This window comes from Pleurodeles waltl, chromosome 10, assembly GCF_031143425.1.
Source record: "Pleurodeles waltl isolate 20211129_DDA chromosome 10, aPleWal1.hap1.20221129, whole genome shotgun sequence".
In the NCBI taxonomy this organism is placed as follows: Eukaryota; Metazoa; Chordata; class Amphibia; order Caudata; family Salamandridae; genus Pleurodeles; species Pleurodeles waltl.
The window spans coordinates 884,798,884-884,825,908 of NC_090449.1; the positions used below are offsets into that span (position 1 = coordinate 884,798,884).

At 44.6% G+C, this 27,025-nt stretch overlaps 1 protein-coding gene across 2 annotated transcripts in view; it reads left to right on the forward strand.

The window, feature by feature from the left end:
- The window catches only part of SRI (sorcin), an 84,039-nt gene extending 57,313 nt beyond the window's left edge, over positions 1–26,726 (forward strand). The window contains exons 5-7 of one of the 2 annotated variants that reach the window (XM_069211601.1): positions 2,087–2,200; positions 24,227–24,285; positions 26,346–26,544. In XM_069211601.1, the coding sequence (XP_069067702.1) occupies positions 2,087–2,200; positions 24,227–24,285; positions 26,346–26,372 (200 nt within the window). In that variant the 3' untranslated portion in view covers positions 26,373–26,544. Of the gene's footprint in view, positions 1–2,086; positions 2,201–24,226; positions 24,286–26,345 lie in introns of both variants that reach the window. The other variant, XM_069211600.1, reaches the window with a different exon arrangement.
- The last annotated feature ends 299 nt before the right edge of the window (positions 26,727–27,025 follow it).

The following is a 27,025-nucleotide window of genomic DNA, read 5'->3' on the forward strand; positions in this document are numbered from 1 at the left end:
ATTTTTATGATTGATGTATTTTCCTAATAAAGTGATTTTATATATGTTGAAAGATTGGCTGCAGTGTAATTCATATTAGATGGGAACACCAATGCCTTTTGAATATATATTGACCGATCAGTTATGTTTTTTTTAAATTTAATTTAAATTATATCTTTGAGTGAGTGCTTTGTCCATTGTTTGTTTACTTGAAGTTTGAGTTCTTTGGTGGCTAAAATCCTAGGATGTCAAGCACCACACATGAAAGTGTCAGTATTTGGTTTATGCAATGTGCATATTAAATAGCTGACTGTTTTTGTTTTTTTAGTTTTGTTACTCCAGAAGGAGTTGAAAGAAGAAAAAAATCAATACCTTATCCCCAACAAGAGTAGTTTATAGATACTAGTGCATCTTCTTTCAGGCAATAAGAAGAAAAGATGACAGATTGTAGTGTTCTAAATGTGGGTCATAAAAAGTGCCCCCACCATCCACCCCTCCAAAATATTTTCAAGAGTGGACAAATCAGAAACAAATGCTTGAAAACAACATTGTGTATAAGATCTTCTAGAATGTTTTGTTGTTCCAATGTGTGTGTGTGTGTGTATACCCCTCAGACGAGGCATAGGTACATCACTAGTTCTCTCCATTACTTAAGCCCATTATGGTTCTCTTTTTGAGCTTTCAAGGGAAAAGTGCGGAGTATGTAACACCAATGCATTTTAACTACAGCATTATGATACGTACCTTGTCAAGCATGGTATTTCTTTGGTTGGGTCCCAGAAATAGCGACATAATATTGAGGAATTGAAAGCAAGCTCCACATATTATTGAAATATTGTGAGTAGTCTGTAAACCAGAATAGCAAACTACTCCTCTTTCAGTATTGTTTTTAACATTAACACTTAGATCATCGTGTGTCACTTTTCTTTACTGCACTGGTCATGGAGTACGTGTACTGCTGCATACATACATAGCTTTGGTTTGGAAATATTAAAAGCACACAGATTCCAGTGTTCCTTCTGGTACTTTCACAGCTTGTAATAGTCAGGCATTCAAATGCAAATATTGGTAAGCAAATCAGATAATTTAATCAACACCACAAATGTGTCCAGTTTGTGCTTATTGTAACAGAAGAATACCAAATTCTTCCTGAACAATATTTAGCAAAAGAAGCAGGGTAACCAAACATGAGCCCCAGTGCTGCTCAAAACCAACTGTATAAATACGATTACAATACAACTGTACTAGTAACCCTTCTGGTTTACAATTTAACAGGAATACAATTAATTTCAGTGGGGAGTTATACATCTGGCATATGACTACTCGGACATAGCTCCTGTTCACTAGTTCTATTTTATTTAAGATTTTATTAAAACCTACATCCAAAAACATATATCAGAACACAATTTTATATTTATTAGTTAAAAAAAAAAAATGACCTCACCCAGTAGGATATACAAGTGGTAATGGTCCTCTTATAATGTTCTTGGGGAAAGAGAATTATCCTCAAAATGGAATGCCGGTTCTACTACAGTATGTAAGATGGAATGTGGTGATTGTGTTACGCACATGTATACAAAATTATACAGAGGACCATTTCCAATTTGAAAATCCTAAAATGAGAAGTTGATTGTAGAAACCGATAAATATAAAAATCTTCTGATGTTTTTGATCTGTTTTTAATCAAATCTTGAATAAATGGAACTAATAAGATTTATTTCAGAGTAGTTCTATATCACAAGTCTAGCTCTCCACTGAAATTTGTTGTATTCCTTTTGAACAATGCAGTACTCTTTTGGAAACCGTAATTACCAGTGTATTGTACTGTGCGACCCTCACAGACAGGCATTATGCAGACAAGGTGACAAGGTGTATAGAAGTGTGGTCTTAAGAATTGCCTGTGCCTCTGACTGATGGTCCTTGGTCGATATTATGTTGTTAGCACAATTTAAAATGCAACTTATGATTTTTGACTGTGTCCTCGCAATGTTTTCAACTAATGCCACCATTGCAATATTTTAGGATGACTGCATATAGGCTAGTGACATAAATGAACAGGAGGAAATGCATCTTTTGTCCTACTGACGGTTCTGTTTTTTTTCTTCAGGATTTAGATTGAGTCCTCAAGCATTTAATGCAATGGCTAAAAGATATAGTAACAATGGAAGGATTACTTTTGATGATTACGTTGCCTGCTGTGTCAAACTTCGAGCTCTCACTGGTAAGCAAACTTTGCTTTCTAGCTAACAAGGCTTTATTTTATTCTAAATCGAGTACACAATCAGACCAAGCAAGATGTGCCACCATAGAACTCTCCAATATTTATAAAAGGTAGAATATATCAGTGTTTGTGTTGGAATACATTGTTTAAGAAAACATTTCTCAATTTGCAAGCAAATAGACACCAGAAAGTTGTATGGGCTGCTTTCCTGTGTCCCAACAAAGGACCGGGTCTTACTGACATACCATGGTGTGTTTTTGATTGTACAACATCATACTTTTGTAGTCACTGCTGCTTCTGCTAAACAACAATGAACTCAGTGTCCCACCATTCCCAGATTTCAGTGTCACGGGGATCAGAATAATCTGATTTTGATTTTAAAGTCTTCACTGTTGCATAGTTGTTTTTCTCGCTTTAGAATTAATGCCAATTTTACCAGCATCATCAAGCTGCAAGTCCTAAAACAGGATCAGGACCCCCATCTCCTGACCCTCTGGAGGCTTTCCCTGAAGATGTAATGTTTCTGAAAGGTATATTTTTTTCCTCACCAGCCAGAAGCCCATACATAGACTGTGTATCCACCTTTCACAGCGTCTGATGTCACGGGCATGCTGTCTTCTCAGTTTCTAACTCCCCTTCTACAAACTCTAAGGGAAGAGGCCCTTCTAAGTCAAAAAAATGTATCACAAGACAGGATGGTATGTATCCTGCTCATCCTTCCAAGAGACTTGGGGAGAATTATATTGTATGGAACATCAATACTGAACAACTGCCCTCATGACAATCCAGTGAGGCATGTTTCTCCATATGACCTAGAAGAGAAGAACACCTGAGAAATACAACTGCACCTTTTCTCTTACATGACTATATATTTTTGTCCTTGGACCTTCAGTTCTCTGAAAGGAATGAAGTGTAGGGACTGTGGAGTCAGAGGCTCTCCTATGCATGATGTGATAGCTTTGCAAGACGTTTCTAACAAAGCTATGATGAATCTCTGCATTAATGTCAACACCTCATTAGCCAAATTTCTGTGATCTCCGAAACACTCCAAAGCTAAAAGCTTGCTCAATCTTGACTCTGAAGCAGTGGTCTGCCGCGCTCCCCCAGTTGAAGAAAATCATTGCCCCTCCACCCCCCACAGAATGTTTCACAATTATTTTATAGAGATGGCAATGTTTAAATATGTCTAGACTTATTTAAACATTGCAGTTAAGTACTGTCACCTTTTTAAAAATGAAATAACATGCTTCTGCTTAAAACAAAGGCCTGTTATCTGTATAATGCTGCTTTTGGCCAGAGTCTGGCGCTCGCACATTTCTCCCCCCCCCCCCCCCCCTCCCCACCCACCCACCCCGGATCACTTGAGGTCCCCCAGTTTGAAGACCTCTGCTCTAAAGCTATGTAGCATACATCCCTACATAGTCCCTCGTTAGCAGAACTCGGGGAGAGTTATCCAGTGAACAAGCATAGAGCAGCTGAATCTGATCCCAAAATCCTGTTGGGAAATACACCTCTGGATTCCTTCAAAGTAGCAGAAATAAGATGTCTTGGGCTCACTGGATCAACTTCCCCGGTAAAAGAGAATAACAGACACCTCAGTAAAGAATGTATGCCAAACAAACTTTCATCCTCAGGGTGACTCGATGAGTCAGTTATTGCTAATAGAATAAAGCGTTTTCAAGAAATAACAGAGAGCACTAATATTAGCTACCAGCGTTAATTAGAGACAGTGCTGATTTGTCATCATTAGACTACAGTCAAGGGCTTTTGGTTATGCTTAACTGGCTGCCTCTCATCACTATTTCCTTGGCAAATATTCCTAGCCTTTCCATCCTCCAAATCTAATGATCTCTTGCATACAGACAACGAGCTGAAATCTGTACATTGTCACTGAAAATAGACTGTCATAAGTTTCGGCTTGGGAGATGCTCTGGAGGCTACCTGAGTGATCATATCCTTTACCAGCATAGAGGGCTTGTTGGAAATGGCCCTTTCTGCAGGGGTATCCCCAAACTGTTTGCCCTTCTCCTCCTATTTTTCGGACTCTTTGTGTGGGTTAAGGACTCTGGGCACTTTACCACGGCTAAGTGCTTTCTCCCCTACAACTTGGCATAATAGGTTTATACTGTTTGGCTTATTTAACTTACCTATAAGTAGCTTGTAAAGGGGTATAACATATACGTAGGCCCGTAAATTTAATGCTACTAGTGAGCCTGCAGCATAGTTTGTGTCACCCTTTCAAACATGTCTCAGGTCTGCCACTGCAGGGCCTTACTGCGCAGTTTACTGCCATAGTGACTTGGCAAGTCAAACTACTTTCCAAGGCCTAAATCCCTTATTTGCCACACCAAAGTCACCCCTAAGGTAGACCCTAGATAGCAGGGTGCTGTGTATGTAAGAGGTAGGACATATTTCTTTATGTACTACATGTCCTAGTAGTTACAAACAACCTATTTAGTTTCTCACGACTGAGTGCTGCTCCTCTCGTAGGATTCCATTTGAAATGCACTGAACTATGTCCAAGTGGTATCTTCTGATCTATGAGGAATAGCGTGGGCATGTTAGTATGTTTGGAATGATAGGGAGAAATCCTTAGTTCGATGGCATCTGTCGCTGTAGATACGCATGTTCTGCAATAGCTCGCCATCTGGTGTTGGGCCGGAGTGTTACAAGTTGTTTTTCTTCGAAGAAGTCTTTCGAGTCACGGGACCGAGTGACTCCTCCTTTTGTCTCCATTGCGCATGGGCGTCGACTCCATCCTCGATTGTTTTTTTTCCGCCATCGGGTTCGGACGTGTTCCTGTCGCTCCGAGTTTCGGAACAGAAAAAATAGTTAATTTCGGAAGATTTTCGTCGGTATTGTTGCGTTCGGGATCGGCATACTTACATTCAACACCGCATCGAAGATCGAAGAGCTCCGGTGCCCTTCGGGGTAATTTTTCGATCCTCCGTCGGGGCCTGGTCGGCCCGACCGCGTGCTGAAGAACGCCGATGGAACGGACCCCGTTCCGTTTCTGCCCCAAATGCCACAATAAATACCCCTACACAGACCAACACTTGGTCTGCAACCTGTGCCTGTCACCTGAGCACAGCGAAGACACCTGCGAGGCCTGTCGTGCGTTCCGGTCCCGAAAAACACTCCGAGACCGTCGAGCCAGAAGACTTCAAATGGCGTCCGCACCGACAGCCCGACGGGAGTTCGAGGAACAGGAAGAGGAAGGTACCTTCTCGATCCAAGACTCAGACTCCGAAGGATTCGACGATACACAAACCGTGAGTAAGACGTCGAAAACCACACAAAGAAACATTTACAAGGCCCAGGGGACGCCACTGCCACCAGGCCATGGCTCAACCCATAAAATCGGTGACCGACCGTCGGCACCGAAAAAGGCCCAAACAGTGCCGAGATCGTCCGACTCCGGTCGAGACACCGGCACGCAGCCTTCTCGGGACCGAGAAAGTGCTGGAGACGAGCCTCGACACCGAGATGCCGGTGTGGACACGGCTCGACGCCGAGACAGCGGCACCGAAACAGATCGACGCTGAGAGGTTTCGGCCCCGAAAAGGAAAAAAGTCACCTCGGAGCCGAAAAAACACGCAGACACAGTTTCGACGCCGAAACAAACTGCAAGCGACCCAGCTTCAGGCTCTTATACAGAAGAGCACTCGCTAACCTCCCAAATGCAGAAGCATAGGTTTGAGGAAGAGCTACAAGCAACTGATGCGGACCATACGCAAAAGCGTATCTTCATTCAGCAGGGGACAGGAAAAATAAGCACCCTTCCCCCCATTAGGAGAAAGAGAAGGTTGGAGTTCCAGACGGAACAAGCACCACAACCAAAAGTGGTGAAAAGAGTTACACCACCACCCTCTCCTCCGCCCGTGATTAACGTTTCACCAGCACAAACGCCATCACACTCCCCAGCTCACACCACCATGAGCCAGGGTGACCAAGACCAGGACGCATGGGACCTATACGACGCCCCAGTGTCAGATAACAGCCCAGAGGCATACCCTACAAAACCATCTCCACCAGAAGACAGCACCGCGTACTCTCAGGTGGTGGCTAGAGCAGCACAATTTCACAACGTAAGCCTCCACTCAGAACAGGTCGAGGATGATTTCCTGTTCAACACACTCTCCTCCACCCACAGCTCCTACCAAAGCCTGCCTATGCTCCCTGGTATGCTCCGGCACGCAAAAGACATATTTAAGGACCCGGTCAAAAGTAGGGCAATCACACCAAGGGTGGAAAAAAAGTATAAGCCGCCTCCTACAGACCCGGCTTTCATCTCAACACAGCTGCCACCAGACTCTGTTGTTGTAGGAGCAGCTAGGAAAAGGGCCAACTCTCACACATCTGGAGATGCACCACCCCCAGATAAAGAAAGCCGCAAGTTTGATGCAGCTGGTAAAAGAGTCGCAGCACAAGCTGCAAACCAGTGGCGCATCGCGAACTCCCAAGCACTACTTGCGCGCTATGACAGAGCCCACTGGGACGAGATGCAACATCTCATTGAACATCTGCCCAAAGACTTCCAAAATAGGGCAAAACAAGTGGTTGAGGAGGGACAGGCCATCTCCAACAACCAGATCCGCTCCTCCATGGACGCTGCAGATACAGCTGCACGGACAATTAATACATCTGTAACTATCAGAAGGCATGCATGGCTCCGAACGTCTGGATTTAAACCAGAGATTCAACAAGCAGTTCTCAATATGCCTTTTAATGAAAAAGAACTGTTCGGTCCAGAAGTGGACACAGCGATTGAGAAACTCAAAAAAGATACGGACACTGCCAAAGCCATGGGCGCACTCTACTCCCCGCAGAGCAGAGGGAATTACAGCTCATTCCGTAAAACGCCCTTTCGAGGGGGGTTTCGGGGTCAAAGCACACAAGCCAGCACCTCACAAGCCACACCGTCCAGTTACCAAGGACAGTATAGAGGAGGTTTTCGGGGACAATATAGAGGAGGGCAATTCCCTAGAAATAGAGGAAGATTCCAAAGCCCCAAAACCCCTACTACTAAACAGTGACTCACATGTCACTCACCCCCTCCACACAACACCAGTGGGGGGACGAATAGGTCATTATTACAGAGCATGGGAGAAAATCACTACAGACACTTGGGTTCTAGCAATTATCCAACATGGTTACTGCATAGAATTTCTACAGTTCCCTCCAAACATACCACCAAAAGCACAAAATTTAACAACACACCATTCCAATCTCCTAGAGATAGAAGTGCAGGCACTATTGCAAAAGAATGCAATCGAATTAGTGCCAAACACACAAATAAACACAGGAGTTTACTCACTGTACTTTCTGATACCAAAGAAGGACAAAACACTGAGACCAATCCTAGACCTCAGAGTAGTCAACACTTTCATCAAATCAGACCACTTCCACATGGTCACACTACAAGAAGTATTGCCATTGCTAAAGCTGCACGACTACATGGCAACTTTAGACCTCAAGGATGCTTATTTCCATATACCAATTCACCCATCGCACAGGAAATACCTAAGGTTTGTATTCAAAGGAATACATTACCAATTCAAGGTACTGCCTTTCGGATTAACAACCGCACCAAGAGTCTTTACCAAATGTCTAGCGGTAGTCGCTGCACACATCAGAAGGCAGCAAATACATGTGTTCCCATATCTAGACGACTGGCTAATCAAGGCCCATTCGTTAATAGAGTGCTCAAATCACACAAATCATATCATACAAACCCTCTTCAAACTAGGGTTCACCGTCAATTTCACAAAATCCAAGATTCGGCCACGCAAGGTACAACAATACCTGGGAGCCATAATAGACACATCAAAAGGAGTAGCCACTCCAAGTCCACAAAGAATTCAAAATTTCAACACCATCATACAACGCATGTATCCAACACAAAAGATACAAGCAAAGATGGTATTACAACTCCTAGGCATGATGTCATCATGCATAGCCATTGTCCCAAACGCAAGACTGCACATGAGGCCCTTACAACAATGCCTAGCATCACAGTGGTCTCAAGCACAGGGTCACCTTCTAGATCTGGTGTTAATAGACCGCCAAACTTACCTCTCGCTTCTGTGGTGGAACAACATAAATTTAAACAAGGGGCGGCCTTTTCAAGACCCAGTGCCACAATACGTAATAACAACAGATGCTTCCATGACAGGGTGGGGAGCACACCTCGATCAACACAGCATACAAGGACAATGGAACGTACATCAAACAAAACTGCATATCAATCACCTAGAACTTCTTGCAGTTTTTCAAGCACTAAAAGCTTTCCAACCAATAATAGTTCACAAATACATTCTCGTCAAAACAGACAACATGACAACAATGTATTATCTAAACAAGCAGGGAGGGACGCACTCCACGCAGTTAAGCATGTTAGCACAAAAAATTTGGCATTGGGCAATTCACAACCAAATTCGCCTAATTGCACAGTTTATACCAGGGATACAAAATCAACTCGCAGACAATCTCTCTCGAGATCACCAACAGGTCCACGAATGGGAAATTCACCCCCAAATACTGAACACTTATTTCAAACTCTGGGGAACACCTCAGATAGACTTGTTTGCGACAAGGGAGAACGCAAAATGCCAAAACTTCGCATCCAGATACCCACACAAACAATCCCAAGGCAATGCCCTATGGATGAACTGGTCAGGGATATTTGCTTACGCTTTTCCTCCTCTCCCTCTCCTTCCCTACCTGGTAAACAAACTCAGTCAAAGCAAACTCAAACTCATATTGATAGCACCAACTTGGGCAAGGCAACCCTGGTACACAACGCTGCTAGACCTATCAGTGGTACCCTGCATCAAATTGCCCAACAGGCCAGATCTGTTGACACAGCACAACCAAAAGATCAGACACCCAGATCCAGCATCGCTGAATCTAGCAATCTGGCTCCTGAAATCCTAGAATTCGGGCACTTACAACTTACCCAAGAATGTATGGAAGTCATAAAACAAGCAAGAAGGCCATCCACCAGGCACTGCTATGCAAGTAAATGGAAGAGGTTTGTTTGCTACTGCCATATTAATCAAATACAACCATTACACACAACTCCAGAACATGTAGTGGGTTACTTGCTTCACTTACAAAAATCTAACCTAGCTTTCTCTTCCATTAAGATTCACCTTGCAGCAATATCTGCATACCTGCAGACTACCTATTCAACTTCCCTATATAAAATACCAGTCATTAAAGCATTCATGGAGGGCCTTAGGAGAATTATACCACCAAGAACACTACCTGTTCCTTCATGGAACCTAAATGTTGTCCTAACTAGACTTATGGGTCCACCTTTTGAACCCATGCACTCCTGCGACATACAGTTCCTAACCTGGAAGGTAGCATTTCTCATCGCCATTACTTCCCTGAGAAGAGTAAGCGAGATTCAGGCGTTTACTATACAGGAACCTTTTATACAACTACACAAAAATAAAGTCGTCCTAAGGACCAATCCTAAATTTTTGCCAAAGGTTATTTCACCGTTCCATCTAAATCAAACAGTGGAACTTCCGGTGTTCTTTCCACAGCCAGATACCGTAGCTGAAAGGGCACTACATACATTAGATGTCAAAAGAGCATTAATGTATTACATTGACAGAACAAAGAACATCAGAAAGACTAAACAACTCTTTATTGCATTTCAAAAACCTCATGCAGGAAACCCAATTTCAAAACAAGGTATAGCCAGATGGATAGTTAAATGCATCCAAATCTGCTACCTTAAAGCTAAACGACAGCTGCCCATTACACCAAGGGCACACTCAACCAGAAAGAAAGGTGCTACCATGGCCTTTCTAGGAAACATCCCAATGCAAGAAATATGTAAGGCAGCCACATGGTCTACGCCTCACACATTCACCAAGCACTACTGTGTAGACGTGTTATCCGCACAACAAGCCACAGTAGGTCAAGCTGTATTAAGGACATTGTTTCAGACTACTTCCACTCCTACAGGCTGATCCACCGCTTTTGGGGAAATAACTGCTTACTAGTCTATTGCAGAACATGCGTATCTACAGCGACAGATGCCATCGAACTGAAAATGTCACTTACCCAGTGTACATCTGTTCGTGGCATCAGTCGCAGTAGATTCGCATGTGCCCACCCGCCTCCCCGGGAGCCTGTAGCAGTTTGGAAGTTACCTTCAATTATTTATATATGTATCATCTCAACCTTAAATAAGTGCATACTTAGTCACTCCATTGCATGGGCACTATTACTACAATTCAACTCCTACCTCACCCTCTGCGGGGAAAAACAATCGAGGATGGAGTCGACGCCCATGCGCAATGGAGACAAAAGGAGGAGTCACTCGGTCCCGTGACTCGAAAGACTTCTTCGAAGAAAAACAACTTGTAACACTCCGGCCCAACACCAGATGGCGAGCTATTGCAGAACATGCGAATCTACTGCGACTGATGCCACGAACAGATGTACACTGGGTAAGTGACATTTTCATTATTGGTGTAGGTGGATTTGTATTACCATGGAAGAAATGCCACTTCAGAAAGTGCAAAAACAACCGATGATGGACGGAATGCAGAACAAGTCAAACATTCACCCCCCGTCACAGATCTGGGTTAGATGCATCATTTCTTTTGCTTGCCATGCCATTCCAGTGTGGACCCAGCCATATGCAAATCAGTGTTGACCCTGTTCCCTATTGGAACAATCCAGCCTGAACTGCCAGGCCAGGTCCTCCCTGGACCAGAAACAAAGTGCTTTAAAATGCTCAGTGTGTTGTTTCTCCACGTTGAACACTTTTTATATTTAGCGTGCAATAATGGATATCAATACATTCTCACAACTGTGAGAATATAGAATGAATACACAGGAAGTAGTGGTTTATTTTTTGACCTCACACCAGATGTACTACTCTAGCTGCGACTATGTGATAGGAGACCCAAACAATATCTGTCTGTCACTGAGAGCATGAAACATCCATGTTATCTCAATTTATCACAGCTGCTCACGGAAATAAAAGCTTTTAGTAGCCCTTTGGCATTCTCTTCTTTCCATAAGTGTTTGAATTGCAGTATTTAAATGTCAATGTTGATACTTTTTAGACTTCTATGCTCAAGTCGTCCATGTTTCTTGCAGGGAGATATTTTTGTAAAAACAAGAGGAGGCTTACTGTAAAGTTAACCCCTCCCCCCCCCCCCGTACATTGTTCACTCTACAGAGGCTGTATCCAGTCATCGGGTGGAGGCTTAGCTCATCTGAGTTAAAAAAAAAAAAAAATTTATTAAGGCACTCTTCAGTACTGCCTTGCTTCTTTATGCATTTCTTTGAAAATTAATTCATCAACTATATAGTAATAGATGAGAGGTATGTTTTTATATTTGCTTTATGTACCTAGGATATCGGAAAATGTATGATAGAAGATTGTCTCTATATTTTTTAAGAGAAAAGATGTATTTTAAAGTTTTAAAATACCAGTGGCAAATGCGGAACCCTAGTTGGTAAATAAAATGGGAATATCTCCCTTCCTCGATAAAGAAACGAGCAACTGGATAGCATTGATATGAGTCAAGTAAACCATTTTCTGATCTAGGATCATCTAAATACCATATCAGTTATTAGAGCAAAAGGCGATGGAGCAGAATCTCTCAAAGGGATGGTAGCTCTGCTTGTAATAAACCATTAACGTTGTCAACACTTTGCCCCAGTGTTATTGCCAGTGTTGACAAATAAAATGTTTCCGGGACAATTTTTGTTTTTTTTCAGGGTCTGAACTTTCAGTTTGAAATCCATTCAAGCAACTTATTTATAATGTCATGTTAGAAAAAATGTCATCATGAAACTGGGTTAGGGGACACTGCTGGTCTAGAAAGATAAATGCAAGATTAACTTCTCATCCTTGTATAGGGTGGCAGATCGAAGGCAAATGCAATCTTTTGCCAGATGAATGCATAGCTGTAGCTTTGCATGCTGTGCATACTCCTGTCATCTAGTGTTGGGCTCAGACTTTTGCAACTTGTTTTTCTTCAAAGAAATATTTTGAGTCACAAGGTATCAGTGACTCATCCCTCCTCTAATTGTGTACGTGCATGAGCATCATCTCCATTATTTCATTGTCTTTCTCATCAGTTGGATTCCGACCGGTATTGATAGCTCCTGGTCTTGACACGTTTGTTGCTGAATGTTTATGATCCCAGGATGTGTTGCTTCCATTCCTGTTTCTGTAAAGATTTTCCACTCTTCCTTCTCCTTTGACCTACTCCACACATCATTGAAGAATACTGGCTTTTGGCCACCCTGAACTTCAGAGCTCTGCATCTTCCTTACTTACTCCAGATAATGAAGAGGCATAGAAGGTGATGACCCTTCAGGAGATGCCCTCTGTGCTACTCAAAGTACACCTGGGATGTCCCCTACACCATATGCAATCTGTGCCACTTCCCAGACCAAAACATGTGCTGGGACTCCTCCTCAGTCTTCATGAACAAAATGGCTCTTTAGCTTCGGAGAGATTAGCACTGGGTCCATAACAAAACGTATTGCTCGTTGCCTGGTTCCACTCTGCACTGAGGAGGAGGAATATGACAAGCCTTCTGGCCCTTAGTTTGTTGGCTCTGATTCTTCAGAGCCAGAAGAGGAGGAAGTCTAAGAGGACGAAGGGACGCTTGAAGATGCTCTATCCATCTCAATTGACACCAGCTTTCTGATCCTAGGTCCTCAGAATCTCCCCCAAAAAACCAAGTGATTGCACACCTTGGCTGATGACTAACCCAACTAGGGTCAAGCATTGAGTCCCTTGTGCAAACTACCACAGCCACCAGTTCTAACACTGCCCTTGGGCTTCATGGGCACAGAGGCAAGGTGTCAAAGCGGAGACTGGATCCAGCTAGAAGCCTCGTCTGCCCCTGCCCCCTATTGGCCTTTGAGCCTAAGCACACCTCGTTACCTAATTAAGCTTCAGATCCAAGACCAGCTTCAGCCAACTCCAAAGAGAGACCCATTCTCTAGAAGCTGGACAAGAAACTTGATGTCTGGCAACAATGAACTGTTATCCATCCTCTCCACCGGTAAAATCTATCTCATCCAGCAATATTTTCCCTGAAAAGTGGCGACTCGCCTTAGAGGACACTTCACAAGCAGACAGTCCTCTGCGGCCTGCGCCTTAATAAGGCCAAATGACAAGTGTAGGAAGTTGGCTCTGTATGTGCTATTTCAAAGTAAGGAATAGCATGCACAGAGTCCAAGGGTTCCCCTTAGAGGTAAAATAGTGGTAAAAATAGATAATACTAATGCTCTATTTTGTGGTAGTGTGGTCGAGCAGTAGGCTTATCCAAGGAGTAGTGTTAAGCATTTGTTGTACATACACATAGACAATAAATGAGGTACACACACTCAGACAAATCCAGCCAATAGGTTTTGTTATAGAAAAATCTTTTTAGTTTATTTTAAGAACCACAGGTTCAAATTTAACATGTAATATCTTGTTTGAAAGGTATTGCAGGTAAGTACATTAGGAACTTTGAATCATTTCAATTGCATGTATACTTTTCAAGTTATTCACAAATAGCTATTTCAAAAGTGGACACAGTGCAATTTTCACAGTTCCTGGGGGAAGTAAGTTTTTGTTAGTTTTACCAGGTAAGTAAGACACTTACAGGGTTCAGTTCTTGGTCCAAGGTAGCCCACCGTTTGGGGTTCAGAGCAACCCCAAAGTCACCACACCAGCAGCTCAGGGCCGGTCAGGTGCAGAGTTCAAAGTGGTGCCCAAAACGCATAGGCTATAATGGAGAGAAGGGGGTGCCCCGGTTCCGGTCTGCTTGCAGGTAAGTACCCGCGTCTTTGGAGGGCAGACCAGGGGGGTTTTGTAGGGCACCGGGGGGGACACAAGCCCACACAGAAATTTCACCCTCAGCGGCGCGGGGGCGGCCGGGTGCAGTGTTAGAACAAGCGTCGGGTTCGCAATGTAAGTCAATGAGAGATCAAGGGATCTCTTTAGCGCTGCAGGCAGGCAAGGGGGGGCTTCCTCGGGGAAACCTCCACTTGGGCAAGGGAGAGGGACTCCTGGGGGTCACTTCTGCAGTGAAAGTCTGGTCCTTCAGGTCCTGGGGGCTGCGGGTGCAGGGTCTTTTCCAGGCGTCGGGACTTAGGTTTCAGAGAGTCGCGGTCAGGGGAAGCCTCGGGATTCCCTCTGTAGGCGGCGCTGTGGGGGCTCAGGGGGGACAGGTTTTGGTACTCACAGTCGTAGAGTAGTCCGGGGGTCCTCCCTGAGGTGTTGGTTCTCCACCAGCCGAGTCTGGGTCGCCGGGTGCAGTGTTGCAAGTCTCACGCTTCTTGCGGGGAGTTGCAGGGTTCTTTAAAGCTGCTTCTTGAAACAAAGTTGCAGTCTTTTTGGAGCAGGTCCGCTGTCCTCGGGAGTTTCTTGTCGTCGTCGAAGCAGGGCAGTCTTCAGAGGTCGCTGGTCCCTTTGGAAGGCGTCGCTGGAGCAGAGTTCTTTGGAAGGCAGGAGACAGGCCGGTGAGTTTCTGGAGCCAAGGCAGTTGTTGTCTTCTGGTCTTCCTCTGCAGGGGTTTTTCAGCTAGGCAGTCCTTCTTGTTGTTGCAGGAATCTAATTTTCTAGGGTTCAGGGTAGCCCTTAAATACTAAATTTAAGGGCGTGTTTAGGTCTGGGGGGTTAGTAGCCAATGGCTACTAGCCCTGAGGGTGGGTAACACCCTCTTTGTGCCTCCTCCCAAGGGGAGGGGGTCACAATCCTAACCCTATTGGGGGAATCCTCCATCTGCAAGATGGAGGATTTCTAAAAGTTAGTCACCTCAGCTCAGGACACCTTAGGGGCTGTCCTGACTGGCCAGTGACTCCTCCTTGTTGCTTTCTTTGTTCCCTCCAGCCTTGCCGCCAAAAGTGGGGGCCGTGGCCGGAGGGGGCGGGCAACTCCACTAAGCTGGAGTGCCCTGCTGGGCTGTGACAAAGGAGGTGAGCCTTTGAGGCTCACCGCCAGGTGTTACAGCTCCTGCCTGGGGGAGGTGTTAGCATCTCCACCCAGTGCAGGCTTTGTTACTGGCCTCAGAGTGACAAAGGCACTCTCCCCATGGGGCCAGCAACATGTCTCTAGTGTGGCAGGCTGCTGGAACTAGTCAGCCTACACAGACAGTCGGTTAAGTTTCAGGGGGCACCTCTAAGGTGCCCTCTGGGGTGTATTTTACAATAAAATGTACACTGGCATCAGTGTGCATTTATTGTGCTGAGAAGTTTGATACCAAACTTCCCAGTACAATAAAATGTACACTGGCATCAGTGAGCATTTATTGTGCTGAGAAGTTTGATACCAAACTTCCCAGTTTTCAGTGTAGCCATTATGGTGCTGTGGAGTTCGTGCAAAACAGACTCCCAGACCATATACTCTTATGGCTACCCTGCACTTACAATGTCTAAGGTATTGCTTAGACACTGTAGGGGTACCATGCTCATGCACTGGTACCCTCACCTATGGTATAGTGCACCCTGCCTTAGGGCTGTAAGGCCTGCTAGAGGGGTGACTGACCTATACTGCATAGGCAGTGAGAGGCTGGCATGGCACCCTGAGGGGAGTGCCATGTCGACTTACTCGTTTTGTTCTCACTAGCACACACAAGCTGGCAAGCAGTGTGTCTGTGCTGAGTGAGAGGTCTCCAGGGTGGCATAAGACATGCTGCAGCAGCCCTTAGAGACCTTCCTTGGCATCAGGGCCCTTGGTACTAGAAGTACCAGTTACAAGGGACTTATCTGGATGCCAGGGTCTGCCAATTGTGGATACAAAAGTACAAGTTAGGGAAAGAACACTGGTGCTGGGGCCTGGTTAGCAGGCCTCCGCACACTTTCAATTGTAAACATAGCATCAGCAAAGGCAAAAAGTCAGGGGGCAACCATGCCAAGGAGGCATTTCCTTACAACAATGCTGCCAGCTTTTCACCTCCAACTCTCTCAACCCTTGTGAGTTCCACACATTGGTCACCAGAATCTTAATCCAATTCATGCAGTCCTTATCCCTACTCTCCAGCAGAGGACATTGGAGTCACCATCTATCCTCATTTCACTGATGATCCATGGAGGACCTAAAGTGTAGCTTCGAGGGGACCCCGACTTTCAGCATGTCCCTGTTGGAGCTTCCCCCTAAACAAACCCCCCCCCCCCCCCCCAGGCCACCACCACATATCCGTGTCATCCAGTACTGCTGCCTGTCACAAGTTAGACATGCATATTTCTTCTGAGGATGACTTTTCCTAGTGGAGACATTGTCAAGAACCAAATACCCTCTCCAGTTTCTCCTTATGCTACAGTACATGGTCTAGTATACATCACAAGTTTTCAAGGAGCCTGTTAACCCCTTCTGTGCCGCGGACGTAGTGGTTACGTCCTGCGGCACAGTGCTGCTGTGCCGAGGACGTAACCACTACGTCCTCGGCACACAGCCCAGAGGGAGCGCTCTCGCTCCCTCTGAGGGGTTCCCCCCCACCCCCCCAAGTCAGGGATGGAAGGGGAAGCCCTTCCCCTCCCATCCCCGACCCCCCCCCCCCCCCCCCCCCCCCCCCCCCCCCCCCCCCCAAAGTCAGGGATGGAAGGGGAAGCCCTTCCCCCCCCCCCGGCGACGTCAGCGCGCGAGCTGATTAGTCACAGGGTCTCCCCCATCGCGCTGGAAGCAGAGCTTCCAGCACGATTGAAAAAGAAATGCTTTTGCATTTCTTTTTCAATCCCATGGGGGAGGCCCCGAGAGGCTTCAAAGGGAAGGAAATGTATTTCCTTCCCTTTGAAGTCTCTCACAGGTTTCAAAAGCTGGATTGCTTGCAATCCGGCTTTTGAAACCCCACTAGACACCAGGGATTTTTTTTTTTTTCTTGAAATTGGCAAAAGGGAGCGACCCCTTGGGCAAGGGTCGCTCCCAGGGGGGCATTTTTTTAGGAAGGCCTTTTCTGCCCCCCCTGGGGGGCAGATTGGCCTATTTTGATAAGGCCAATCTGCCCCCAAGGGGGGCAGAAACCATTAGACACCAGGGAGTTTGTTTTTGCGCGCGAATGTCACGCAACAAAGCGACCCCTTTGGCAAGGGTCGCTCCCAGGGGGGGGCAATTTTTTGGGAAGGCCTTTTCTGCCCCCCCTGGGGGCAGATCGGCCTATTATTAGGCCGATCTGCCCCCAGGGGGGGGAAGAAACCTCTAGGCGCCAGGGCAATTTTTTTTTTTTGTGTTTTTTTTTTTTTTGTTCTTTTTTTTTTTTTAGAGATGGGGAGCGACCCATCAGGCAAGGGTCGCTCCCCTGGGGGGCAAATTGTATTTAGACCATTTCTGCCCCCCTGGGGGCAGATTGACCTAAAATTGGCCAATCTGCCCCCAGGGGGGCAGAAACCACTAGGCACAGGGGATTTGTTTTTTGGCGCCAATGTCACGCAGGGGGAGCGACCCCGTAGGCAAGGGTCGCTCCCGGGGGGGGGTGGAGGTTGGGGGGGGCAAATTTATTTTAGGCCATTTCTGCCCCCCCGGGGGACAGATCGGCCTATTAGGCCGAACTGCCCCCGGGGGGGGGGGGGGGGGGGGGCAGAACACTCTAGGCGCCAGGGGAATTTTTCTTTTTTTTCTTTTTTTTTTTTCTTTGTTTTTTTTTTTTTAGAGATGGGGAGCGACCCATCAGGCAAAAGTCGCTCCCCTGGGGGACAAATTGTATTTAGGCCATTTCTGCCCCCCTTGGGGGCAGATTGGCTGAGTTTAGGTCAACCTGCCCCCAAGGGGGCAGAAACCACTAGGCACCGGGGATTTGTTTTTTGGTGCCAATGTCAAGCAGGGGGAGCGACCCCGTAGGCAAGGGTCGCTCCCGGCGGGGGAGGGTGGGGTTGGGGGGGCAAATTTGTTTTAGGGCATTTCTCCCCCCCCCCCCCCTTGGGGCCGGCTGAGCTACAGGCCAAACACCACAGGTAGGCACCTTGCAAAAAACACCTCTGTTTTCTGTGAAAAAATGTTGTGTCCACGTTGTGTTTTGGGCCATTTCCTTTTGTGGGCGCTAGGCCTACCCACAGAAGTGATGTACCATTTTTATCGAGAGACTTAGGGGAACGCTGGGTGGAAGGAAATTTGTGGCTCCTCTCAGATTCCAGAACTTTCTGTCACCGAAATGAGAGGAAAAAGTGTTTTTTGGGCCAAATTTTGATGTTTGCAAATGATTCTGGGTAACATAACCTGGTCAGAGCCCCGCAAGTCACCCCATCTTGGATTCCCCTGGGTTTCTAGTTTTCAAAAATGCACTGGTTTGCTAGGTTTCCTCAGGTGTCGGCTGAGCTACAGGCCAAAATCCACAGGTAGGCACTGCTTTTTATAAAAAAAATGTGATGTGTCCACGTTGTGTTTTGGGCCCTTTCCTTTCGTGGGCGCTAGTCCTACCCACACAAGTGAGGTATCATTTTTATCGGGAGACTTGGGGGAACGCTGGGTAGAAGGAAATTAGTGGCTCCTCTCAGATTCCAGAACTTTCTGCCACAGAAATGTGAGTAACATGTGTATTTTTAGCCAAATTTTGAGGTTTGCAAAGGATTCTGGGTAACAGAACCTGGTCCGAGCCCCGCAAGTCACCCCTCCTTGGATTCCCCTAGGTCTCTAGTTTTCAGAAATGCACAGGTTTGGTAGGTTTCCCTAGGTGGCGGCTGAGCTAGAGGCCAAAATCTACAGGTAGTCACTTTGCTAAAAACAGCTCTGTTTTCTGTGATATGTCCACGTTGTGTTTTGGGGCATATCCTGTCGCGGGCGCTAGGCCTACCCACACAAGTGAGGTATCATTTTTATCGGGAGACGTGGGGGAACGCTGGGTGGAAGGAAATTTGTGGCTCCTCTCAGATTCCAGAACTTTCTGCCACAGAAATGTGAGGAACATGTGTTTTTTTTTTTAGCCAAATTTTGAGGTTTGCAAAGGATTCTGGGTAACAGAACCTGGTCCGAGCCCCGCAAGTCACCCCTCCTTGGATTCCCCTAGGTCTCTAGTTTTCAGAAATGCACAGGTTTGGTAGGTTTCCCTAGGTGGCGGCTGAGCTAGAGGCCAAAATCTACAGGTAGTCACTTTGCTAAAAACAGCTCTGTTTTCTGTGATATGTCCACGTTGTGTTTTGGGGCATATCCTGTCGCGGGCGCTAGGCCTACCCACACAAGTGAGGTATCATTTTTATCGGGAGACGTGGGGGAACGCTGGGTGGAAGGAAATTTGTGGCTCCTCTCAGATTCCAGAACTTTCTGCCACAGAAATGTGAGGAACATGTGTTTTTTTAGCCAAATTTTGAGGTTTGCAAAGGATTCTGGGTAACAGAACCTGGTCCGAGCCACACAAGTCACCCCTCCTTGGATTCCCCTAGGTCTCTAGTTTTCAGAAATGCACAGGTTTGGTAGGTTTCCCTAGGTGGCGGCTGAGCTAGAGGCCAAAATCTACAGGTAGTCACTTTGCTAAAAACAGCTCTGTTTTCTGTGATGTGTCCACGTTGTGTTTTGGGGCATATCCTGTCGCGGGTGCTAGGCCTACCCACACAAGTGAGGTATCATTTTTATCGGGAGACGTGGGGGAACGCTGGGTGGAAGGAAATTTGTGGCTCCTCTCAGATTCCATAACTTTCTGCCACAGAAATGTGAGGAACATGTGTTTTTTTTTTTAGCCAAATTTTGAGGTTTGCAAAGGATTCTGGGTAACAGAACCTGGTCCGAGCCACACAAGTCACCCCTCCTTGGATTCCCCTAGGTCTCTAGTTTTCAGAAATGCACAGGTTTGGTAGGTTTCCCTAGGTGGCGGCTGAGCTAGAGGCCAAAATCTACAGCTAGTCACTTTGCTAAAAACAGCTCTGTTTTCTGTGATGTGTCCATGTTGTGTTTTGGGGCATATCCTGTCGCGGGTGCTAGGCCTACCCACACAAGTGAGGTACCATTTTTATCGGGAGACTTGGGGGAACATAGATTAGCAAAACAAGTACTATTGCCCCTTGTCTTTCTCTACATTTTTTCCTTCCAAATATAGGAGTGTGTGTAAAAAAGACATCTATTTGAGAAATTCCCTGTAATTCACGTGCTACTATGGTCACCCCGGAATTCAGAGATGTGCAAATAACCACTGCTCCTCAACACCTTATCTTGTGCCCTTTTTGGAAATGCAAAGGTTTTCTTGATAGCAATTTTTTACTCCTTATATTTCAGCAAATGAATTGCTGTATACCCGGTATAGAATGAAAACGCACTGCAGGGTGCAGCTCATTTATTGGCTCTGGGTTCCTCGGGTTCTTGATGAACCTACAAGCCCTATATATCCCCGCAACCAGAGGAGTCCAGCAGACGTAACGGTATATTGCTTTCGATAATCTGACATTGCAGGGAAAAGTTAGAGTAAAAGTAGAGAAAAATTGATGGTTTTTTCACCTCAATTTCAATATTTTTCTTTTTCAGCTGTTATTTTCTGTAGGAAACCCTTGTAGGATCTACACAAATGACCCCTTGCTGAATTCAGAATTTTGTCTACTTTTCAGAAATGTTTAGGTTTCTGGGATCCAGCATTGGTTTCATGACCATTCCTGTCACTGACTGGAAGGAGGCTGAAAGCACAAAAAATTGCACAAATGGGGTATGCCCCAGTGAAATGCTAAAATTGTGTTGAAAAATTGGGTTTTCTGATTCAAGTCTGCCTGTTCCTGAAAGCTGGGAAGCTGCTGAGTTTAGCACCGCAAACCCTTTGTTGATGCCATTTTCAGGGGAAAAACCACAAGCCTTCTTCTGCAGCCACTTTTTCCAATTTTTTTGAAAAAAACGAAATTTTCACTGTATTTTGGCCAATTTCTTGCCCTCCTTCAAGGGAACCCACAAAGTCTGGGTACCTCTAGAATCCCTAGGATGTTGGAAAAAAAGGACGCAAATTTGGCTTGGTTAGCTTATGTGGACAAAAAGTTATGAGGGCCTAAGCGCGAACTGCCCCAAATAGGCAAAAAAAGGCCCGGCACAGGAGGGGGAAAAGGCCTGGCAGCGAAGAGGTTAAATCCAGTACAGTAATACTGAGGAATGAAAAAGTTCAAGCCTGCACCATCGGAGGTCATGTCTCCCTCATAGTTGCCACCGCCCATAACAGCAGCCCAAGCCACAGGTGATGCTCCCCTCCTGTCACCAAGAGGGAAGAAGGGTAACCTCTGTTGTTATAACTCCAAGAGAGAGAGCATCTACCTCCCAACACTAACTTGATTCCCCCAGCTCCCCTCCCACACCCACTCCTCTACTCTTGATCACACCGCACTAGTCGGGAGGGATAGGAAGAGTGAGGCTCCAATGATTTCTTCCCCATTAGGAGGAAATCACCAGGGTGCGGTGGATCCTATCTATTAAGTAGCACAGCTACTGCATCAAGCTCACTCCAACCCCACTAAACATCCCACCATGTGCACTCACCTTCAGCTGAGAACACCTTGCTGTACTGCAGAAGGAGGTCCAGGCACTACTTCACAAAGGAACCATAGAGCCAGTGCTGCCCCCAAACACTGAGGTATAGACAGCTACTCTCCCTGTACTTCCTCATCCTGAAGAAGGATGGCTCCCTCAGGCCAGTCCTTGATCTCAGGCCTCTCGATAGATGCATCCTCTTGGAGCATTTCTATATGGTTCCCCTGCTGCAGCAAGGAGACTTACCCATCCATCCAAGTCAGTGGCACTAGACTTGCCTCAGCCTCTTGACGTCCAAACCCTTCCTGGGGTTTGACCTAAACATAGTCACCGCCAAGGCCTACCTAAGTGATCAAAGGGTGGTGGCATTCCAGGAGCCCCACTGGCTCTTTTGCAGCCACTTCGTGCTCTGTTTGAAGAGTGTTGCGCCTCTTGGATATGATAGCCTCCTGTATAGCCATAGTCCCTCACCCTGAGCTACACCTATATCCACTTCAAGAGTGACTCTGCACAATGGTCACAAGTGAAGCTTCACTGGAAAGATGTATTTAGAAGGGCCAGCACACATCGTTCTCTACAGTGGTGGAACCGAAACAACCTGTTGCAGGGCAAGCTCTTTTCTGACCAAGTTTTGCAGGTGACCATCTCCAAAGACGCATCACTCGCTGAGTCCACAAACTAGAACTCCACTCACAAGTTGTACTCTGACATGTCACTTGTTTGTTGCCTTTTATTCACCGTACCGAGGTAAACCTATGGCACGAGTGTGCACTGGATTCTAATGTGTATCTTAGTATTTTTTGCACATGATAAGAGCATCTTGGGTGGCTAATTCTACACGTAAAAAATTCCACTGTGCTTCCCTTGGAAATGTTTTGTTAGCAGATATTTGCAGAGGCACAACATGGTCATCAATGCACACCTTTGCCAAGCATTATTGTGTTGATATCCGTGCAAGGAGCGAATAACAACTGAGTCAAACTGTCTTCAAGGTTCTGTTTATTACTACAGCTACTGCTTTCCATCAAGTACAGCTTTAGCGGAGGAGGGTATTAAATTACCCTCAATGGACCGCTTGTGATCTACAACGCTTGCGACAAAGAGAAACGTTACTAAACTGTAACACCACTTTGTAGCTTGGAGTTTTCTTGATTCATATACAATCCTTCCGCAACCCCTTTGACTTGAAACTCCTAGTGGATGGTTGTTACACCACCATGTCACATGGATACATATACCTGGTTTCACATCATGAAAATACAAGGAGAATCAATAGAATGTTTTTCATGATGGTTACAAAGAAGATCCTAAAAAATCTCATGCCCCTCAGATGAAGGCCTTAAAAATACTTTACGCCAAATTAGAGAACCAAATAAAGGAACTGAGAAAGTGAAACTGATGTAGAGATGTCAACAGCCTGCCAAACTACTAAAAGAAATTTTAAATGTGCATTGCGTAATTCACACTTGATGTGCATAATCTTTAGTGTCTCAGCACCCCACATAATGTACATTATCACGTTGCTTCCCAGCTTTAAGACTACTAATGCCTACATACATACAAAGGAAAGAAAATAAAAGGGAAAAAACATTTCCCCCACTATCTCTAGCAGTGAAGTGCACTTTATATTTTTGGTAGATTTGCACCTGTTGAGGCCACACACTACAACTCGTGCTGCAAAAGAGTAAAATAATGAAGCGGGCCGACCCTTTGTCCCCCGTGCTTTATACTATAGTGGGCAGAAGCAAAATATGAATGACCATGGATGAAGAGGGCTGGTCCAAAGCATCCTCATCACATGCATATGTATTTTTTTTTTTTTGGATTTCCCAACATGAACAACTGGAGCTGTCTATAGACCAAACCTAAAAAGGTTCTTTTAAGATGGCGTACTAGGATTACAGGTAGGTAACGTTTTTTTTAATTATTATTATTATTATTATTATTATTATTTTTTTTCCCCAATACCAAAAGTTTTTTAGAATACCTCTCAGGAAGAAATCTCATTGAATAAGTAGCTTGTTTCTCTTATTGGTTTCAACAAATGTAGGTGTGTTGAGATCAAGCTCTTCAAAGTTGGCCCTAAACTGAACTACAGTTTAAAAGTTTTGTTTCCGTTTGTTCAGTCCCTTTGTGACCTCACCCATTTTTTTTGTTGTTGTTTTTTTTGGTTTAACTACCATTGAGGTATTAAAGGCAAAATAAGTGCTTTAATGTGGATGCTAAACCTGCCATGATACTTGTTGAAGATGATGGTGTGTAAAAACATATCAACTTCCCTTTTCTGTCCATAGCAGCGTGTTGCACCTGGTGATGGCAAGATAAAGCGCTACATCAAGCTATCTCAATGTGAAGTATAACATTGAAAACATATATCTAATTAGACCTTTGAGATTACTAAGTTAAAGGTTATTTGGAGATGCTGGTGATACTTTTATCTTCTTTTAAAAGTCCAGTGGTAGGGATGAAAAATGCAGGCAAGTTAATTATTTTGGGAGGCAACTACTTTGGGTTTAAACTTTTTTATTCAACATTGGTATGGTTTTTTGTAATTCTGAAAATACCTTCTGCAGAGGCTGTTGTCATTCTTTGCTAATGTTCATATTGAAATTGCTTGTATCTTTCAGAAACCTTTAGAAGACGTGATGCAGCTCAACAAGGAGTAGTGAATTTTTCATATGATGATGTAAGTCTTTAAAATTGGTGTACCTTTATACACATGCACATTTATTCAGACTAGGTTTCTTTGTGGTCCATTAATTTACAACTTGACTTTGGTTGTCTGGCCCTTGACAGCTGTCCTGTGGGCTACCGGGCCCTCCGGGTGTCTATGGAAAGGTAATCAGTCTTCATCTGCTCATTACCCCATCTCAGAGGATTTCATTTTAATGAGAACAAGGTTTCCCCCAGTGTGCGTTTCTGGACAAGTGCAGTCACAGAAGGTATTCCAACTAAGGCATTCACTGTGACACTCCCGAACTGAACCAGATCTTTAAGGATACGTTAACCCCCTTCTTAGGTTATCACGTTTCTTAAGTTTGTGCCTAGAAGAGCAATTGCCATGTTGTGGGAGAGTGAGGTACTGATTTTGTTTTTTGCATAAACCTTAAACTTATGCCTTCTAGAAGTTTGTTTAACTTGTTAAGGACAAGGTGCACCTTCATACTTTGCCATTCAATAGCAGAAAACCCACTAGGTAGCATTGTTTTCAGGGAATACCACAGCTGGATCATACATTTTGGAGTTGATCAACCTTGGGCTTTCCAGATTCACCCTTCTATTCTGTTACTCTGCTGCAAATATACTCCGAGACTCCTTCTGTGAGTTCATAGTATCCTGGATCTTAAAATCCCTAGGGAGAGTCTCATCCGCTGAGAAAATCCATTCCGCTAAAAACATTGAAGATATGGACAACTATCGTCTTTGTCGCATAACTGGGCTGTGTGTGAACTTTGTCATTCTAGTCATCTGGCACGTCATGTGGTGGCTGTACTTGCAACTATAATGGATATTTGTAGCTTTACATTGAACGTACTGTTACTGTCTTTGCGTTCTGCCCTGGACCTAACATTGTAGGTCATGTTCATAAATTACAATACATTTGGCAGGGCTATGTTTCACTTTCATGCAGACCTGCATACCCTTAACATAGCCCTCAAGACCTGTTTATGGTTTTATACATTCTAAATTTGATTGTATGGTTACCCTTCTGCATGGTCTTAATAATTTTAGCCTGAAAGCCTGGTTCATGATGTAAACTATTCAGGTGCCTGAATTGGTCTGCTTAAATACAGAAGTATTCTAGGTGGCAAGCAACATTTTCTTTTCAGGTTTTGGCCTGCTAAAAACGTCTGCCACCCTGCTTTCCAAAGCCTTGTGCTGCGTGTGTAGGCTCTGTTTTTCAGTAGGTGCAAAATGAGGTCATAGGTGCTCCTATTATGTTCGAGAATTATGGTGGCTTCTAGTGAAGTGTTCCATACTCCATTTCTCTTCTAATTTATCCTCCTCCCAAGGTTTCACACCGTGCATAATTTCATTCCCACTCTAGCGTTGTCACAGTTTGGAAATAATATGAGTGAGCTACTGGCTTAACATAAAGTTAGTGCATATGTCTATTGGACCCTCTTTCATCGCTGGTGCTTGTTACCTTTCCTGCTCCGTCACAGATGCATCAGTGGGCTTCCAGAATGTTTTCATTTTCATCAGGAGCTGTGAACCTTTTTGGAAATTCAAAGAATGTGCTGTTGTGTGTAGAGCAACACGAGCGACGCGCTGTTCTTTCTTTTTCGCTCTAAAGCGGTTTATTGTCTTGATTTGGGAATTTGCAAGCGTAGAGAAGGGTCTACTGGACTGAGTAGATAATACCTTACTTTTCCAAGGGTAATAGTTAAAATGTTGAAAATATATATTCAGTTTCTTTGGGTTAAAAGTATTTGGGTAGAGCCTGTTTTGCATTTTACCTTCTAAAATGGTCATTTTGTTTCTGTGTGTGTACAGTGGCTGCTTCCGTGCTTATGCTTTCGTGTGTGATTTTCATATTTAGTGCTTTTACCGTGTACCTGCTGATACAGCATGGTCATTTGAACTTCTTTGGAATCAAAAATATAATTATTTGTAATTTAACTTTATAGTTTGTATACAGATGCATGTAGAATATGTTAAAATAGGAAATAAACCAAGTGGTAGGTTTGTGGACCAAGAGGAGTTTAATATGTTAATTATAACATTGTTCATTTTTCTTTTCAGTTCATAATGTGTGTTATGAGCATCTAACGTCTGAAGATGGTGTGGATGAGCATGCATCGCATTCCAGATTACGTCTAGATTCTAAGACATAAATTGCAAATTATGAAAACTTGCTGCTTCATTAGGCATTTTATCAAGATTTCAGTGCTCCGTGTACAATATATTCTTTCAATTTTATAAAAGCAAATATAAAATAAGATTTTCATATGTAAATTCCTTATGTCTCGCGGCATGTGACCTCCATTCCTTGAGTTGATTTTCTTTCGTAATTACCTCAAGTTTGTTTTCCATACTTTGTAGTTATTACTCCTTGTGTAACATTTTCAGTATTTTTGTAAACAATTGAGCCATTTTTTCATATATTAAATCAACTCAAAGTAATGTGTTTATGAAATTTGTGTAACATTCTAGCACTTTATATAGTGTTTAATCCTGGTTAGTGTAAAGACCGTGCACTATTTTATAAATAGTTTGATTTCAGACGGCTAAATGCAAACGATAAGGTCTAAAGCTGAAGACCGAGGGCATTTCTGGTTTGGAGGAAGGTAGCAGCAGAATGGCGCAGCTGCCCAGGGAGGATAGAGGTTAGGCAGTTTGTGCTCCAAATGTGAACGGGAGACTTTCCTATTTCACCATTTTACGAATAGCCATCCAGTTTCTGCTCCAATATGTCCCGTATC